Genomic DNA, 18007 nt, shown 5'->3' on the forward strand with positions numbered 1-18007 from the left:
GCAGTAGGCACAGGTGGTGGCTAGTAGCTGGCTGTTCAGACCATAAATACAGAAAATAATAATGAAAAACGAAGGCATAGAGGGGACCGAGCGGTTCCTGAGCCCGGACAAAGGACGAGGTCTGCGGGCAGTGAAGCATTTCGCGGTGGGGGAGGTGGTGTTCGCCTGCCCTGCCTACTCCTACGTGTTGACAGTGAATGAGAGGGGAGCACACTGTGAGCACTGCTTCAGCAGGTAACGTTAACGTAACCTGCCTGAGCACAACAAGAAGCGATTCATGTCGCTAGATTAGTGTTGTCTAACCTCGTTGTCTTGGCAGGTTACTACCAAGGCAGGTACCTAGCTGCTGTAACGTTAGGCTAAATGGGTCAATGCAGTCCTCAGCTGACCGAAACTGCAGCAGTTATTTGTGGCAGTGCAGGGACAGTCTGTTCGGACAAGATAGCCAGCCGACATGCTGGTCCTGGACTGGTGGAAACCTTATTATTGACAAAGCTGAACCTACTGCTGATTTGAAAGCCACAATCTAAAATGCTTGTTAAGTCAGGTAGGTTTTGGAAAACCAGTCAAGTAAAATGCTAACTGTTAGCTTAACGTTACCTAGCTACTTGTCTTGGCTTATCATGACCTGATGTATCAGGTCATCAAGTCACTGCATTTGTTCTGAATCATAGCTGGAATCTCTCTCTCTCTCTCTCTCTCTCTCTCTCTCTCTCTCTCTCTCTCTCTCTCTCTCTCTCTCTCTCTCTCTCTCTCTCTCTCTCTCTCTCTCTCCCTCTCTCTCTCTCTCTCCCCCCTCTCCAATTCAATTTGTCAGGAATGCCATAACAAAATTGACAAAGCTCTCAGGACAGTCAATAAAAGGATACAGTTTATTAAAGTAAACAGTGGTTACATTACTGAAGAAGACAATCAGTTCTGCTCGTAAAATAAATCAAATAAGATATTGACAAAAAAAGAACAGTATTAAATAATATGTATTATAATATACGTCTCACTCACTCACACACACAGGTCCTGGGTGTTAAGGTTAGGTTAGTAGTAGTCTGGGCACCTTTCACCCCGCTTTTTGTCATGGGGCGTAAACCACGGAACCAGAATGAACACCGGAAGGCAGTGCGCCAAAAAACGTCTTTGTTGCCGTTAGCTTGACGTCTCTTTCCTCGATTAATTGTCTGATTCAAAGCTTCTGTATTGGCTTAAAAGATGTGAGATTGTGAATCCGCAATGTTTCTAAAAGAACTTCTTCAAAAACTTTGTTCGGTAGTCCATCTTTTGTTTTGTTGTTTGCCGTTCTGATACTTGTGTCAAATTGTCAAGTTAACGTAAAAGTTGACGAGCTAGAAACGCTGCCCTTCCTATCTAGGGCGGGCTCTAGGCCGGAACCAGGTAGGGTGACAAAATCAATTGTGAACGGAAGCCAGGCTCTTTCTCGCCGAGAAGAGCCTGGTGACGCGAGGTTAGGTTAGTAGAGCAGTAAAAGGTTATGTGCTAAATATAGTTGGGCATGTGTCCGAGGAGAGGAGGCCCCAAGAGACGAGAAGGCCAGGGGTGCACATTTCTGTGTTGGGCGAAGTGGACAATATCTACATTCAAAAACACCTTCTAGAAAACAGTAGCCTCCTCTCTGTGTGTGTGTGTGTGTGTGTGTCTGTCTGTCTGTGTCTGTGTGCGTGTGAGCGTGCGACTGATCACACTCAAAACACCCAATGATCCTTTACTATTTGACCTTTTTTTCACAGCAGCCATTTGGTGTCTCAAAGGCAGGAAGTAACACAAGTGTGCAAGCAATCCATTTAGGTGTTCCAGTGCTGGGGCCCTCGTTAATGATATGGTTGCACCTATGTTACCTCCTGCATTCGAGACACAAAATGACAGGCTGTGAAAAAAGGCACATTATTTTTTGTCAGTAAAAAAAAAGACCCTGTCTGAATGAAAATGGGTTGGAAAGTTTGTAGAAATGTATGGGGAATCGATGAGCATAAGATGATTCAGATATCAATATAAAGACAGACAAAAAGTGAATTTACGATGAATCTAAATGTATAAATGTTGTAAGATAAGAGGAGGGAGGAGATACAGGTCCCCAAAATCACGCACCAGTCGGCTGAGATATAGATATACCTTCTTTCTGCAGGCCATAAGACTCCTCAACAAATAACTAAACTCACACAGACAACACACACACACACACACACACACACACATACACATACATAATATTTGTTGTGCAATATGACTGACTGATTGCAAGATTCTGTAAGTGCAATACCTGGTGCATAAAAAATACAACATCTTGCACCTTTCGTTTCATCGTAGCTCCTTGAACTGCCATTGCCAGTGTTACTCATTGTTGTTTTTCTTTTTTTTTATGTATATTTTATTATTGCTCTTGTGCGGTTCTGCTCTCCTATGCTATGTTTCATATTGATCACGTGTTGCTTCTTGCTTATATTTTATGTTTATATTTTACTCGAGTTTCACAGGAGTGTACTTGTGCAACCGGAGTGACAATAAAGATGTTGAATGTTGAAAGAGCTAGCCAGCTAGAGAGCCATTTTCAGTTTAACTCCGTGCATCTATGGAGGGTGGGGTGGCTCATCAGGCAAAAGTATGTACTGTGATATTTTGCACAACGTTTGAATCCATCTATCCATAAATGTCACACCAGTGCTCTCAGTATAGTTGTTGTAATGTGGACTCATTTTTTGTCGTCGTCCCCCCCCCCCCCCCCCCCATCCATGTGATTACAGGAGAGATGGCCTTTCTAAGTGTGGCAAATGTAAGCAGGCCCACTACTGCAATGTTGACTGTCAGGTAAGTGTGTTTTATGTGTGAACGTGTGTGTGTGTGTGTGTGTGTGTGTTATTGTGTGTTCATGTGTGTGTGCGCCAGCGTGATATTGACTTCTTGACTCACATTGCATGGGCCTGTAAAGTAAAAGAAGTACCTGCCAAAAATATTTAGCATTGGCCAGAGCATCATGTCATCCTATTCATTTTAAGTGTTGGCGTGTGTTAATTTGCATCTATGGATCTGGTACCAAAAGACCGCTCCAACACTACCACCATAGAGTAACATTAGGCTGCGGCCCCTGAATTGAGACACAGCTAGAGAGAGCGCATTCTGGCTGCTGTTGCTATGATGATTTAGTCTGTCCTCTCTCTGCTTACTCTTACCGTAGTTCCATAGTACATCAGAGAGAGAGAGAGAGAGAGATGTTGCCTGTAGAGGATTTATCAATGTATTGTGATGATAAAATCATACCAGCTCCTTTATCTCTTTACTCAGGATTCGTACAGGTGCTGCAAATCCTTGAAAACACTTGAATTTCAATGTTCCTGTGTGTGTGTGTGTGTGTGTGTGTGTGTGTGTGTGTCTCTCTGTCTCTCTGTCTCTCTCTGTGTGTGTGTCTGCATTGTCCTGCTGAATGTCAGTAACGGAGGCTTGAACTCATTTCTTTCTCTTGTGCTTGTCTGTACAGAAAGGTGATTGGCCCATGCATAAGCTTGAATGTTCAGCCATGTTAGCCTATGGAGAAAACTGGTGTCCATCAGAGACGGTCAGACTGGTGGCCAGAATCATCATGAGACAGGTTGGTATGAAGAATACAAAGAGAAGAAGAAACGTTTTATGTTCCTGCTTTCTCATAGTAACGCCAGTTCAGTTGAAATGGAACATTAAACAAAAATATATCAAATTGGATTAAAATAAAGACGTCCTGCGGGCGGACATGCCAGTGTTGCCACATCTATCAGGTGTGTATCAGGAGAGGAAGAGGAGACTCAAAGTGGAGCAGACATTGCTGCACAGTCATGTCACTTTATGACACTTAACTTACTGGGCGAGTATTAAGTGTATTGAGAATTTGGACTAATGACTTCTTGTCACAGTCCAGACCAGCTCATGATTTTTCTGCTGTGCGTCGTTCTCCTGTCTTTCGCATCACTGTAATAAACCCAATCTACACTGTCTAATAAAAGAAGGCAGAAATGTCAGAGGTTTTTGGCAGAAAGACTGCGATGACATCATGGGACGTGACCTCTGGATCACAGCAATTAGCAGCCAAGTCCACTATGTGTCCCAGTTTTTTTTGTTCTCTCAATGTCGAGCTGAAACCGGGTCTGGTAAAGATTTGAAGTCCCAGTGTTGTTCCTGTGAGTGCTACATTTTTCAGCCATTTCACATTTAGGCCGCATGGTACTGGTACCGCATATTAGTATATGTATAGTATAGTATAGTATATCTGCTTTTCTGACCACACCGATCTGGACTTCTCTGTCCTGATGGTTTGTGGGTTGTTGTGTTTTTTTTTGTTCCAGAGAGTCACAACAGAACGCACTCCTTCAGAAAGGCTGCTACTGCTCAGCGAGTTTCAAGCCCGTAAGTTGGTGTGTGTGTGTGTGTGTGTGTGTGTGTGTGTGTGTGTGTGTGTGTGTGTGCGCGTGCGTGTGCGTGTGCGTGTGAGCATGTTTAGTTAAACGTGGGGGTGCGATTAGTTACGTCTGTGTGTGTGTGTGTGCGTGGTCTCCCAGTTGGCGCAAGGCCCTGCAGTTGTAGCAGTGAGTCTATGAATAGGCTGTGCTGTAGCCTCCAGTCCTGCCTCTGTCTCTTTCATTCACTCTGATTCTGCAGAGCAGTGGGACTTAAATCCAAAGCCCCTGGGTGTTGAGTTGAGTAGAGTAGAGTAGAGTAAATCTTTATTTATCCCCCCTGGGGCAATTCATATGCAGCATAACAAAAAATGTAATTTAAAAACATACAGACATGAAAAAGTAAAAAGTAGGGATGTCTTAAAACATAGTACATTTAAAAGGACATGAAACCATGTAAGTTAAAACAGAAAAGGGGGCATGAGGTAGGCTACTATTCGATTCAACAGTTCAGACAGCGAATAGCCTCAGGAACAATCAGAATCAGAATCAGAAAGACTTTAATGATCCTCGGGGGGGAAATTGGGACAAGTTACAGCTGCTCGCACTCAGGCATGAATATCCACATAACACACATAGCATAAGTATCCAGCATAACACAGTATCTCCCTAAACGTAAACAGTCAATACAATAAAGTAAAATGCAGTAAAATGCAATAGAGTAAACTAAAATGAAGTAGAGTAAAGTAGAATGTACAGTACGTGTCAAATTGCAGTTATTGCACACTGGAATTATATTCACTCAACTTGCACATTACATGTGGCTTAGCTAAGGCACAGTTAACCTATCGGCTGACTCAGTCTGAGTGTCTCCGAGGAGCTCATCTTAGTGAGGCATTAAAGAGTCCAATGGCCACAGGCAGGAATGATTTCCTGTGCCTCTCTGTGGTGCATCTGGGTGGGATTAGCCTCTCACTGAACGTGCTCCTGTGTTTGACCAGCACGCCGTGGAGTGGGTGAGAGTTATTGTTCATGATGGAGCATAGCCTGGTCAGCGTTCTCTTCTCCGACATCGCTGTCAGAGAGCCCAGCTCCAGCCCCACAATGTCCCTGGCCTTACGGATCAGTTTGTTGAGTCTGTTGGCGTCCGCTGCCTTCAGCCTGCTGCCCCAGCACACTATTCATAGCTTTCAAGGGGCGTTACGTGCTGCCGGGAACGCCCACCTGGCGGTCAAAAAACAAACTTGTTCATTCGCTGCCAGCCGCGTCGACTAGTTTCTCATGCTGTTTGTTCAGTCGTTTGTACACACGTCTTTGCAGCCAACATTTCATCAAAGGTAAGCTCAAGTAACATTACAATAATGATTAAAATACCCCGTTAACGTTACTTGAGCTTACCTTTGATGAAATGTTGGCTGCAAAGACGTGTGTACTTTGATGGTAGCCATTTGCCCTCCCCAGCGACTGAACCACGTCTAATCGCACAAATCCACAACCTCCTCCTTTCTGAGTTTTCTTTCTCCGACGGCATTCTGTAAAAGCACAAGCCAGGCGTGTCTCCTCGTCGGTTAGTGCAACCGATAGCACAACAGGTATCCGGCATTTTGGCTGAACAAACAGCGTGAGAAACTAGTGACTCGGCGGCAGTGGAATGAACAAGTTTTTTGACCGCCAGGTGGGCGTTCCCGGCAGCACGTAACGCCCCTTGAAAGCTATGAATAGCATACAGGAAGGCACTGGCCACCACCGACTCATAGAACATCCTCAGCATGGTCCGGCAGACTCATAGAACATCCTCAGCATGGTCCAGCAGACTCATAGAACATCCTCAGCATGGTCCAGCAGACTCATAGAACATCCTCAGCATGGTCCGGCAGACCCCCCCCCCCCCCCCCCCCCCCCAACACACACACCACACTGCACTAGGTCTGTGTGGGACAGGCAGAGGCCTGGTCACTCTGCCCACTGCAAGAGGGCGCGCTCGTTTAATGTTCAGGCGGGCGGAGCAGAATTTTAAGACAAATTTATTAATAATAATTATTCATATTGTCCAAACTGTACAAAAATGATGATGATCTATTATAAATGTTCTGCCATTCGACTACTTGATGAATCCACTAATCGTTTCAGCACCCGTAGCAAAATGTATCTCTAGATTGTGAATACTCAAAGCTGCCATCACCATCAAAGACACACAAACGGTTTTCGGGGCTCCATTTGTTTAGTCTGAACTGTTGTCGGCAGCTCAGATGTGTCAGCAGAGGATTGTCACAGAATTAACCCTTCACACGTGTGTGTGTGTGTGTGTGTGTGTGTGTGTGTGTGTGTGTGTGTGTGTGTGTGTGTGTGTGTGTGTGTGTGTGTGTGTGTGTGTGTGTGTGTGTGTGTGTGTGTGTGACGCTGACATGTGGCCTGTCAGCAGTGGTATACTCAACCTAGTTTAACTGACACCGAGCCATTCTTCTGGGGTCTGTGTTTTTGACAACACAAGGCATTGCCTCAGCCTTTTCAAAATCTCCAATAAATGATAATCTCTTCATATTTGTGTGTTTATTTACCCCGCTAGCCGGGCGCTGCTCGCTCATACTGAGCATTAACACCCGCCGGGGACCCACTTAGCATTTCCCCATAGACCAGCTGTCCCCTCTCGCGGCTACGTCTTAAAAGATTATTTACCTGAGCCAGAAACTTGAAGTGAAGAAGACCCTATCCGATGCACAACATCCTCTTCTTCCAAATAGCAGAATGGGCGGCTTCCAACTTGTTGCATAAAATCCACTTTTATGTCTTTGATATCAAAAATCCGGAGTGACCGGAAGTGTGGGGTGGTGCAGTAGTGAGTAAACAGTGTGAAGTGTGGGGTGGTGCAGTAGTGAGTAAACACTGTGAAGTGTGGGGTGGTGGTGCAGTAGTGAGTAAACAGTGTGAAGTGTGGGGTGGTGCAGTAGTGAGTAAACAGTGTGAAGTGTGGGGTGGTGGTGCAGTAGTGAGTAAACTGAAGTGTGGGGTGGTGCAGTAGTGAGTAAACTGAAGTGTGGGGTGGTGCAGTAGTGAGTAAACAGTGTGAAGTGTGGGGTGGTGCAGTAGTGAGTAAACTGAAGTGTGGGGTGGTGCAGTAGTGAGTAAACAGTGTGAAGTGTGGGCTGGTGCAGTAGTGAGTAAACAGTGTGAAGTGTGGGGTGGTGCAGTAGTGAGTAATCAGTGTGAAGTGTGGGGTGGTGCAGTAGTGAGTAAACAGTGTGAAGTGTGGGGTGGTGCAGTAGTGAGTAAACAGTGTGAAGTGTGGGGTGGTGCAGTAGTGAGTAAACAGTGTGAAGTGTGGGGTGGTGCAGTAGTGAGTAAACAGTGTGAAGTGTGGGGTGGTGGTGCAGTAGTGAGTAAACAGTGTGAAGTGTGGGGTGGTGCAGTAGTGAGTAAACAGTGTGAAGTGTGGGGTGGTGGTGCAGTAGTGAGTAAACTGAAGTGTGGGGTGGTGCAGTAGTGAGTAAACTGAAGTGTGGGGTGGTGCAGTAGTGAGTAAACAGTGTGAAGTGTGGGGTGGTGCAGTAGTGAGTAAACTGAAGTGTGGGGTGGTGCAGTAGTGAGTAAACTGAAGTGTGGGGTGGTGCAGTAGTGAGTAAACAGTGTGAAGTGTGGGGTGGTGCAGTAGTGAGTAAACAGTGTGAAGTGTGGGGTGGTGCAGTAGTGAGTAAACAGTGTGAAGTGTGGGGTGGTGCAGTAGTGAGTAAACAGTGTGAAGTGTGGGGTGGTGCAGTAGTGAGTAAACAGTGTGAAGTGTGGGGTGGTGCAGTAGTGAGTAAACAGTGTGAAGTGTGGGGTGGTGCAGTAGTGAGTAAACAGTGTGAAGTGTGGGGTGGTGCAGTAGTGAGTAAACTGAAGTGTGGGGTGGTGCAGTAGTGAGTAAACAGTGTGAAGTGTGGGGTGGTGCAGTAGTGAGTAAACAGTGTGAAGTGTGGGGTGGTGCAGTAGTGAGTAAACAGTGTGAAGTGTGGGGTGGTGGTGCAGTAGTGAGTAAACAGTGTGAAGTGTGGGGTGGTGCAGTAGTGAGTAAACAGTGTGAAGTGTGGGGTGGTGCAGTAGTGAGTAAACAGTGTGAAGTGTGGGGTGGTGCAGTAGTGAGTAAACAGTGTGAAGTGTGGGGTGGTGCAGTAGTGAGTAAACAGTGTGAAGTGTGGGGTGGTGCAGTAGTGAGTAAACAGTGTGAAGTGTGGGGTGGTGCAGTAGTGAGTAAACAGTGTGAAGTGTGGGGTGGTGCAGTAGTGAGTAAACACTGTGAAGTGTGGGGTGGTGCAGTAGTGAGTAAACAGTCCGCGTTGAGTGAGGTCGGGGGCCGCATGCAGCCCGCGGGCCTCCAGTAGCCCACCCCTGAGTTAGAGGGTTCAGTCAGTGTCTTGCTCAAGGATCCCTCAGCAGTTGATAGTTTCTGAACCCATAACTGTCTGATGACAACGTGACCTCGATAGCCACTTGACTGTCCTGTTGCCCCTGAGTTTCTGTTGTTGACGTTGTTTTCGTTCTCTGTCCCTTTCCCGCTGTGTCTTTGTTTCTCTCTCTTTATTTCTGTCTCTCTGGCTTTGTGTTTTTGTGTGTGTCTTTCCTCTTCTCCCTCTTTTGCTCCTATCAGATTTAGATAAGCTGGACAGTGAGAAGGAGGAGATGAACCAGACGGACCTAGCAGCGCTGCAACACTTCTACTCCAGACACATTATTGACCTCCCTGATGACCAGGCTCTCACCGAGCTCTTCGCTCAGGTAAAACTGGATGACACTTTGGATGGATAGGCCTTTCTCACAGCAGCCATTTGGTGTCTAAAAGGCAGGAAGTAACACAGATCCCAGCTCTTAAAGACCTAATGCATTCTGAGCATTCCATTTAATTTCCAGGACATTGTGTAACTATTTAATTCACCCATGAAATACTACCATTCAGCTCATGATCTTGGATCTTGGAAAATGCATCTTGCTATGTTACACACACACACACACACACACACACACACTACTCTTAATTTAGTGGCGCTCCCCTCCCCCCTCAGCTGTCCTCCACTTGTTGGCACATACACACAGGAGCACATGTTGTGTTGAAAGCAGCAGGCTCTGTCTACAGGCCCAGTGGGGCCTGTCTTAACTCTCTACACAGCGTTGATCTCCATTTAGCTTGATCTAGTCTGTCAGTGCTACTGTCCTCTTTCTCTCTCTCTCTCTCTCTCTCTCTAAGTTATACCAAGGCAAAGAAGCTCCCTAGCCTGCTATTACACAGCCACATTTAATCTCCACTAGTCTCTAATCCCCTGACCCGCTCCTGAACATCATGACTAGCCTGTTTTTACATGCAAAGCACCTCATGGATCCAGAAAGAAATTCACATCCGTTCATGTGTTTCTAGTGGCCGTTAGGAGGCATGGCACACAGGATGCTGAGAATCTCTGTTTGGCAATTTTTGATTTCTATTCATAAAACACAGAATGCAAAAAACAACAACACTTTCCTTCTCTCAACGGAACCAAATAGTAAGGTACATCCACATTCCTACACAGTTACATGTTTTATTGTATTGTGCAACGTTAATTGGCTGGCAATAGAGCTGCCACGATTAATCGATTAGTCGATCGACAGAAAATTAATCGACAACAATTTTGACAATCGTTTAATCGTTTTGAGTACAATTTGAAGAGAAAAGGTCTAAATTCTCTGATTCCAGCTTCTTAAATGTTAATATTTTCTGGTTTCTTTACTCCTGTATGACAGTAAACTGATATTATCTTTGAGTTGTGGACAAAACAAGACATTTGAGGGCGTCCTCTTGGACTTTGGGAAACACTGATCGTTATTTGCGACCATTTTCTGACATTTTATAAGACCAAACAACTACTCGATGAATCAAGAAAATAATCGACAGATTAATCGATTATGAAAATAATCGTTAGTGGCAGCCCTAGCTGGCAATGAGCAACATCTAGCTGTTAGCTTGCACATGTATGATGCCATGTGTCCTTGTTTCATCAATGTATCGTTTATTTGACCGCAGTATTCATTGAGGGAAAAACTATCTTCATTTTCAACAGTGCCTAGTTGGAGAGAAGGAGATTTAATTAGAGAAAGAGATTGTGGGTTTAAATAAATAAATCATGGTTGGATGAACTGATTGATGGATGTCTGTTACATAAACTATGTATGTAAATAATGGGACTAATAGGACAGCAGGTATGTGTGTGAGTATATTTAGACCTTGGGGTACAGGATGGTCCAAATTATATTATCATATGACTTACCTTCAGTCACACTGACCCCTCCTCTCTCCTATTCTCTGCCTCTCCCTCTCTCCTCTCACTGTCTGTCTGTCTGTCTGTCTGTCTGTCTGTCTGTCTGTCTGTCTTTCTTTCTCCAGGTCAACTGTAATGGTTTTACCATAGAGGATGAGGAACTCTCCCATCTGGGATCGGCCGTTTTTCCCGAGTAGGTAGTCCATGCCATGCCATCATTGTCTTCATCATCCCCTTCCGTCCTCCTGCTCCTCATGCTCATATTTATCAGCAGGAACAGTCAAATACCCTCAGCTCAAACTTTCATTTAGAACCTTTTTAGCATCCATCCATTCATTTTGATTTGTCAGCTCAGTGTGCTTTATTGATAAGAATGGCAAGAACAGCATTTGCCTGTGTGTTGAGATATGAAAACAAGTGATCATGTCTTCTCTCGTCTCACACATTCTATTCTTTCTCCTCCTCTCACCCAAATGATGGCAAAACCTTCCTACACTCCTTGTACATCTCAACCATTTCATGCATGATTTCTCCATTTTGAATCTCTCTCCCTCTCTATGGGTTGTGGTAGCAGAGATGAACCATAGCTGTGAGGCTGTATCACTATTCTCCGCTTAAATAAATAAATGATCTGCTTAGTTATTGCTCTCTTTTTGTCTTCCTCTTCTTCCCTCTAGTGTAGCACTCATGAACCACGCCTGTAGTCCAAATGTCATAGTGACGTATAAAGGCACCGTAGCCGAGGTCAGAGCTGTTCAAGAGATCAACCCCGGAGACGAGGTAAGCAGACTAGTGATGTGACGTTCGCGAACGATCTGAATCTATTGAACGGCGCTTTGCTAGGAACGAAGGGAACCGAGTCCTACTTGAGAGCCGTTCATTTTAATGTTGTGTTTAAATTTCACCTGCCACTCCCCACCATGCAGGCCACCACACACACAGGGTAGACTTCCCTCCCTCCCTCTGCTAGCCCGGTGAGCCGGGAGGGCACTCGTTAATTGCTACCGGCGCATGCTGTAACTGGCGTGCGTGGGTGGACTCTTAATATCTTTGATATTAATATCTTAATATCAAAATGGGCTACGCCGCGGAGTGCATCTGCCGACTTTCTGTTGCATGAATTGCATTCAAGGAAAGCCAACTTTATTTACACAACACATTTCATAGAAGAAGTAAATTCACTGACTAAGCGCAGATGGATATGGTGTCACCTTGTGTCATGTTTACAATGCAGATCATTGACATTAGGTCTGGACATACTATGAGTAATTGAATGCTGCTACAGTCCACAGATGCAAAATGAAATAGTGGTGGGTCTCAGATCAAATCTGATCCAAATCGTACCATATCATTATCCTAGTGATTTCGCAGATAAACAGTAGGCTAGTGCCCGCCCCCTAAAAAAAAGGCGAGGCGAGGAGCCGCTATTTTGAACGGCTCTCGGAAAGGAACGGAGCCATAAGATCCGGCTCCCTTCAAAGAGCCGTAATTCCCATCACTAAAGCAGACACCGGACTCATCGAAACAACAAAGTGTCTTCTCACTCGTGCTAAATGGAATTACAGAGACTGTTTATTTTGAAGGATGTCAAATGGCAACAGAAGGCAGGGGAGCAGTGATGGTCATCAACTAAGTGAAAGTAAAGGATCTCACAAATGTACTTCAATCCCATTCTGTCTCCTTTTCTCTCTCTTTCTCCGGGCCTCCGTCTCTCTCTGGGCCTGTGTCTCTCCACGCTCTCTCTTTCTAGGTCTTCAACAGCTACATAGACCTGCTCTACCCAACAGAGGACAGGAATGAGAGGTTGATAGATTCCTACTTCTTCACGTGCCAGTGTGACGAGTGCACCACCAAGTCTAAGGTACCCTGGCTTTATCTCTAGTACACACCATCATAGCATGTTTCAGAGCAGCTGTGGTGGAAGCTGTTTGCTTAGTTCGAGGAATCTGCCAGAAGTTGTGTCGCCTTCCTCAGCCTTTGCTGTGAAAAATGGAGCAAGAGCCTCCATCTTGTCTGTCCTCTCTGTGCCTACCACAGAATCAATGTGTCTGTCTTTTGGACCAGGGCCTTCCTTTCTGTCCCACAGTGCCTCACACTACTGGATATACCGAGGGTCACAGAAGGCTCTGTGGTGCTTGCTCCTGCTTCTCCCCAGCCACCTCTGAGCTTCAGCGTGTCTTGTATAGTACAGTATGATGTGACCTTCTCTTTCCTTGTCTATTCCTCTCATTGTCCCTTTTCTCTCCATCTCTAGGACAAGGCTAAGATGGAGATCAGGAAGAAGCTGAGCTCTCCGCCAGAGGCGGAGGAAGTCCGGTCCATGGTGCGTTACGCCAAGAATGTCATCGAGGAGTTCAGGAGAGCCAAGCACTACAAGAATATCCTCTCTCACCTCTTACTCCTCCTCCAGCTTCTAGTTCAGCCTCCTTTCTCCTCCATGTGTCCATCTCTACTCCAGCTCAGCTTTCCTTCTCACAATTGTATTTCCTCAGTGTCCCTTTTCTCTTCTCTCTCCTCCCTCCCTCTTCTCTCTCTCTATCTATCTATGGTGTGTCATTATTATTCCTTGACTCTCTGGCACCCCCCAGTGAGCTGCTGGAGATGTGTGAGCTGAGCCAGGAGAAGATGGGCTCTATGTTTGCAGACACCAACGTCTACATGCTGCACATGATGTATCAGGCCATGGGCGTCTGCCTCTACATGCAGGACTGGGATGGAGCTATGAGCTACGGAGAGAAGATCGTTCAGCCATATAGGTAAATTGTTCTGTCTGGCATGACAGACTAACAGCGAGTCAGCATGTTTTTGTTACAGTCATGCACTTAACATTGATCTGTACGCTTATACACTAAGTAAATAAACTAAGTCAACTACAGTTTTTGGGCGTGCAGTCAATGAGTCAAGAGTAATAATAAAGTTTATTTGTATAGCACTTATCAAAAAGGAAAATAGCAAAAATGTAATCAGTAGACAATAAAATGCATGGTAAAATTAAGCTTGACATGAATTTAGATGAAAGGGCAATGGAAATAAACAATAGGGGAATAAAACACAAGACAAAAATAAAAGGCCATTCAAAAGTGTTTTAAAAAGTGATTTAAAGATACTGATTTAGCAAGCCTGAGCTCCTCAGGCAGCCCGTGGGCAGATTATAAACTATATTGAAAAGTCAGATCACTAAGTGGTCAATCAGTCAGTCTATCGAGACAATGGCATACAGACAGTCACTCAGTCAGTAAGAATGGGGATTTTCATTCATACGAACTTTTAGTCTTTACCCGTCTGCAATTTCTTTCTGTTTTATTGTATATTACACATACATTTTGTCCCATTTATTCTGGACAATACATAAACCAGATCTGTCTTCTCTGTAGTTTACTCTACTGATGTACTACATGCTATGTTTATGCAACATAGTGCGCGATCAAGCCGGATATATTAACTTATACATTTATTCATTTTTACTGTACACTACCGAATATAATGTAGTATACACTAATACAAAAACCTCATGTAATATACAGTAGATATCTTCCTCTGCCGTGTTCGCGCCTAGCTTGACTTATTTCTTGTGTTCCCTGTGCAGCGTCCACTACCCACCCTACTCTCTGAATGTGGCGTCCATGTATCTGAAACTGGGCCGACTGTATTTAGGGCTGGAGAGGAAGACACAAGGAGTGAAGGCTCTGAAGAAGGTAAAGGCACAGACAAGGGCATGTAGAGGCTGAGATAGAGAGTACTGCGGGGACAATCTAACAGAACATACAATAACGGTAAAATATAGTACAGTGAGCATATCTGTTAACTAAAATATGTTCTGTGTAGGTAACTACAGTATTGGGAATGTTAACCACAGCACACATTCACAGTTTGATCAACAATGTCCTGGAATACATGTAAAAATAGCAGAGTTTGTAAAAAAACGACAACGACAACAACGTTCTTCTTCTGTCTCCAGGCGATGGCCATCATGGAGGTGGCTCATGGGAAGGATCACCACTATGTGGCAGAGGTTAAACGAGAGATTGCGGAGCAGAAGTAGCGAGGAGGATAACGAGCATCAGGAGTGAGGAACCTCTCTAAAAGCCACAACAACAACAAAAAACATGACAACTGCACGGCATGCGTCTTATACCTCGCCTTTTTGTTTTGTGTCCCCCTCTGTCGTTTCACTGAGGTTTCTTTCTTCACTCTTTCTGTTTCGGATGGTTTGTCTACCTGCTTAGTCTGGTTAAGGATGACCTCATTTCCTTTCTGCAGCTGCCTACTTCTTGTCAGATCTGGGCTAAACGGCAGGCGACTGAGGGTCAAATGTTGAAGAAAAAAAGATTGGAAGATTGCTTGGTTAGCCTTATGTTAACTTTAACTCCATTTGTAACTTGAGTTACTTGACAAAGTAACTGGTATAATATTACTGAAATCCTATAAGTAATAAGTTATATTACTGAGTTACTGCTAAAAGTAATATATTACATGTAATATGTTGCTTTTGTAATAAGTTACCCCCAACACTGTTAACTTGTGACTGATGTATCTCTCGACTGCACCCCAGGCAAATTACAGTACTTGCTCCTGTTGCATGACATCCTCATCACTTTAAATTTGATTGGAAATGTTACATGGCCTTTTGTGTCCGGATTAAGTTCCATGACTCCAACATGACTCCATCACGGAGATTCAAAAATGTATCACATCAGTGGCAAAATCTTAACTTTTTTCTTCTTATTATTTTTTTTACACTTCCTTTTAAAGCTGACTTTTGGGGAAAACTGTGTGTTCATCTCACAGCAACCATGTGAGAGAGAATTTTGCAAAGTGTAAGTGTGAACTCCTCCTTTGTGTTCTGTGCTTCTGACCCGAGCGATGGACAGACTGTGTTTGGCCATTGTACTTTTCACTGGCAGCCATTTGAGCTGCGCGGCCTTGCTCCAGAGCCTTTGCTTAGTGATTTTGGATTCCACACCAGCTGTTTTTAAGAGTGCTTGGTGTCTTGCCATGGTTATGTCATGAAGGGCATTATTAGTGTTTGGAGCCAAGGGGAGAAGGGACAGCAACTTGGTGCCTATACTACAAAATGGCCAAACAGTGTCTGCCATTGTTTCTGGTTATACAGTCCCTCCAGGATTTTTTTTTTTTTTAAAGTGATTGTTGCAATCAAAAATGCAAAAATGGCAAGTTGAGGAACCTGTTTTGCCATTTTTGCAGAGAAATCGTGGGAATTTGCCCCCCGCAAATATTCCAGAGATGGGTTGAATTTGCATTAATTACTGTGATTGCAATTTCCTGGTGGGACTGGTTATACTGAGTCTTCTTCAAACTGTGAACCAGTCTGACTGGCCATGTACTAGGACTCTGTAGCAGCGGAGAAGAGAATTCAAACAACTATTCATGAGCAAATGTACCAGTGGTTTGTGTCTCTTGTCTTACAGAACTTTTTGCAGGTTTAAAAAAAGTTGCATGTTTTGTTTTGTTTTGTTTTACACAAGGCTTGTTGACCAAAAGGGCCACGGGTTTAACTGACAAGGAACCATCTGTACTTGTATATTCACAGTGTTGTACAGGGGTGCTGATCTGAGACCAGTTTGCCTCTTAAGTCAGTGAAAGACATTGGTACTTTGACATGACCAGATCCTGGGTCAGAGCTCTTTTGCTCTAAAAAAAAAAAAAAAGCACAACACTGTAGCTTTTGTTGCCTTTTTGTCGAGACATACAATACTGTACATTTTAATTGTATTATGCTTCATGAATCCATATTTATGATTATGAATAATCAAAAGTCACTTTAGCACCAGAGGGCCATTATTCATATTTAGCATGGGGAAGGGCCTCTACATTTCTCCTGAGACTGTAGTTAGCAAGGTGGAATGTCATTCTTCCTTTCCTTTCAACTTTATAGTCAACAAGAAGGAATTAAATGTTTATTACAACAGGAATTGGCATTTCCTTCTTAATTTTTGCATTGTTGCAGGCCAGGAGACTGAAATGATCTAAAGACCATAATGCAGAGACAACTTTGTAGGAAATATTGCCTTCAGCAGGAATTAATTCTGGAAAATAAAAATAAAACAATGTGGGCAACAGTGATTTGTGGTAACAAAATCATGTTGGTCATAACGGTTGGGAAAGTGTTGCCTGTGTATCGCTCTTGAATGACAAGGTGCTTTTGGAAAGCCAGGTCCTTCCAGCAGGAGAGAAGCAGCTTTCTCTCTGCTGTAGATTTAACTATAAATCATTACTCTGAAGTGTGAAGTTGGAAGTTCACGCAGTGTGAAGGCCGTCCCCTGGGCCTGATTTTATTCAAAGTTTCTTTTTGCACTCAGATTTTGTACAATTTTGTGACAAATTGATATCAAAGTAACAAACTTACAAGCACAGTTTATCAGTCAGGCCTTCTTCTGTCTGTCAGGGGACAGTCAGCCACCCTTGTCTAGTTTCTTCTCACCATGCTCCTGAGGATCTATCATGCTCATTGGTCTACCACTAATTCATTTTTAACTCCTGTAGCTTCTCCATATTTCTTTACCATGGATGCACTTTTAAGCACTGCGTGAAGTGAGCGCTGAGCATTGGAAACAGCCAGCTTTCATGAGTCACCTGTGGTCGTTTAGCAATGTTACCGCAGAAATGCATAATGGTCGGTGCGATAATTAACTACCTTACAGCTTTGTTTATCCAAAAACACCACTTCGACACTTCTATCCTGCACATTATTTGTTTTGCAAAGAAAAGACGATGCAAGGAGGGCTTTTAGGCTGGTTTGCACAAGACAAACCATCCCAGATTTGGACTTTCCATTTCTGGCTGTGCAAAGGAAAAAGCAACCTGCAGCATAAGGGTTGATGTATTAAACTGACCTTTTTAGCATGTGTAAATCCATTCCAAGACCAATTGAAAGGCCGGCCACATCTTGTCCATTCTGTAATTAACTGTTACTGTATCAGTTATCTGGCATGAAGGATACTCCAGTGGAACGCATAACTAATTCTCTGAGCCTCTGATTATTTCTGTACCATCTCAATGAAGTCAATAAATGACTGACAATACAACATTTGCTTTGTCTTGTGGGCTCTTTAGCACAAAATCCTTACAAAGGATACACTGTGATAGCAAATTATTGATTGAGTGCTTATTGATTGATTGATTATGAACTATGGCCCTTCTAAGATGTATTTTGTGAACTATGTTCTTCATCTATTTAATCTCTTCCCCATTGTCTTAAAAACATGTATTGTGTTGCATTGGTTTTTTGTATTATGCATTTTGCAATATGTTATTTGTAATGTGTTTTATAATCAGTCGTGTGGAGTTTGGTGACAGAGCAGGACCTGTGGACACACCCTCTAAACAATTAGTGAACACACCTGTGAGCTA

At 43.9% G+C, this 18007-nt stretch overlaps 1 protein-coding gene across 1 annotated transcript; it reads left to right on the top strand.

Moving 5' to 3' along the window:
* Positions 1–61: 61 nt before the first annotated feature.
* smyd2a (SET and MYND domain containing 2a) lies at positions 62–17413 on the top strand (the record flags this gene model as incomplete). The annotated part of the gene is made up of 12 exons (XM_083650461.1): positions 62–234; positions 2754–2817; positions 3485–3595; positions 4323–4383; positions 8998–9125; positions 10762–10829; positions 11314–11416; positions 12387–12497; positions 12891–13014; positions 13218–13392; positions 14223–14331; positions 14595–17413. The coding sequence occupies 12 exons, from the start codon at positions 62–64 to the stop codon at positions 14676–14678; spliced, it is 1311 nt and encodes a 436-aa protein (XP_083506587.1). The 3' UTR covers positions 14679–17413.
* Between the last annotated feature and the right edge of the window lie 594 nt (positions 17414–18007).

This window comes from Poromitra crassiceps, assembly GCF_964638095.1.
Source record: "Poromitra crassiceps genome assembly, chromosome: 14".
Classification (NCBI taxonomy): domain Eukaryota; kingdom Metazoa; phylum Chordata; class Actinopteri; order Beryciformes; family Melamphaidae; genus Poromitra; species Poromitra crassiceps.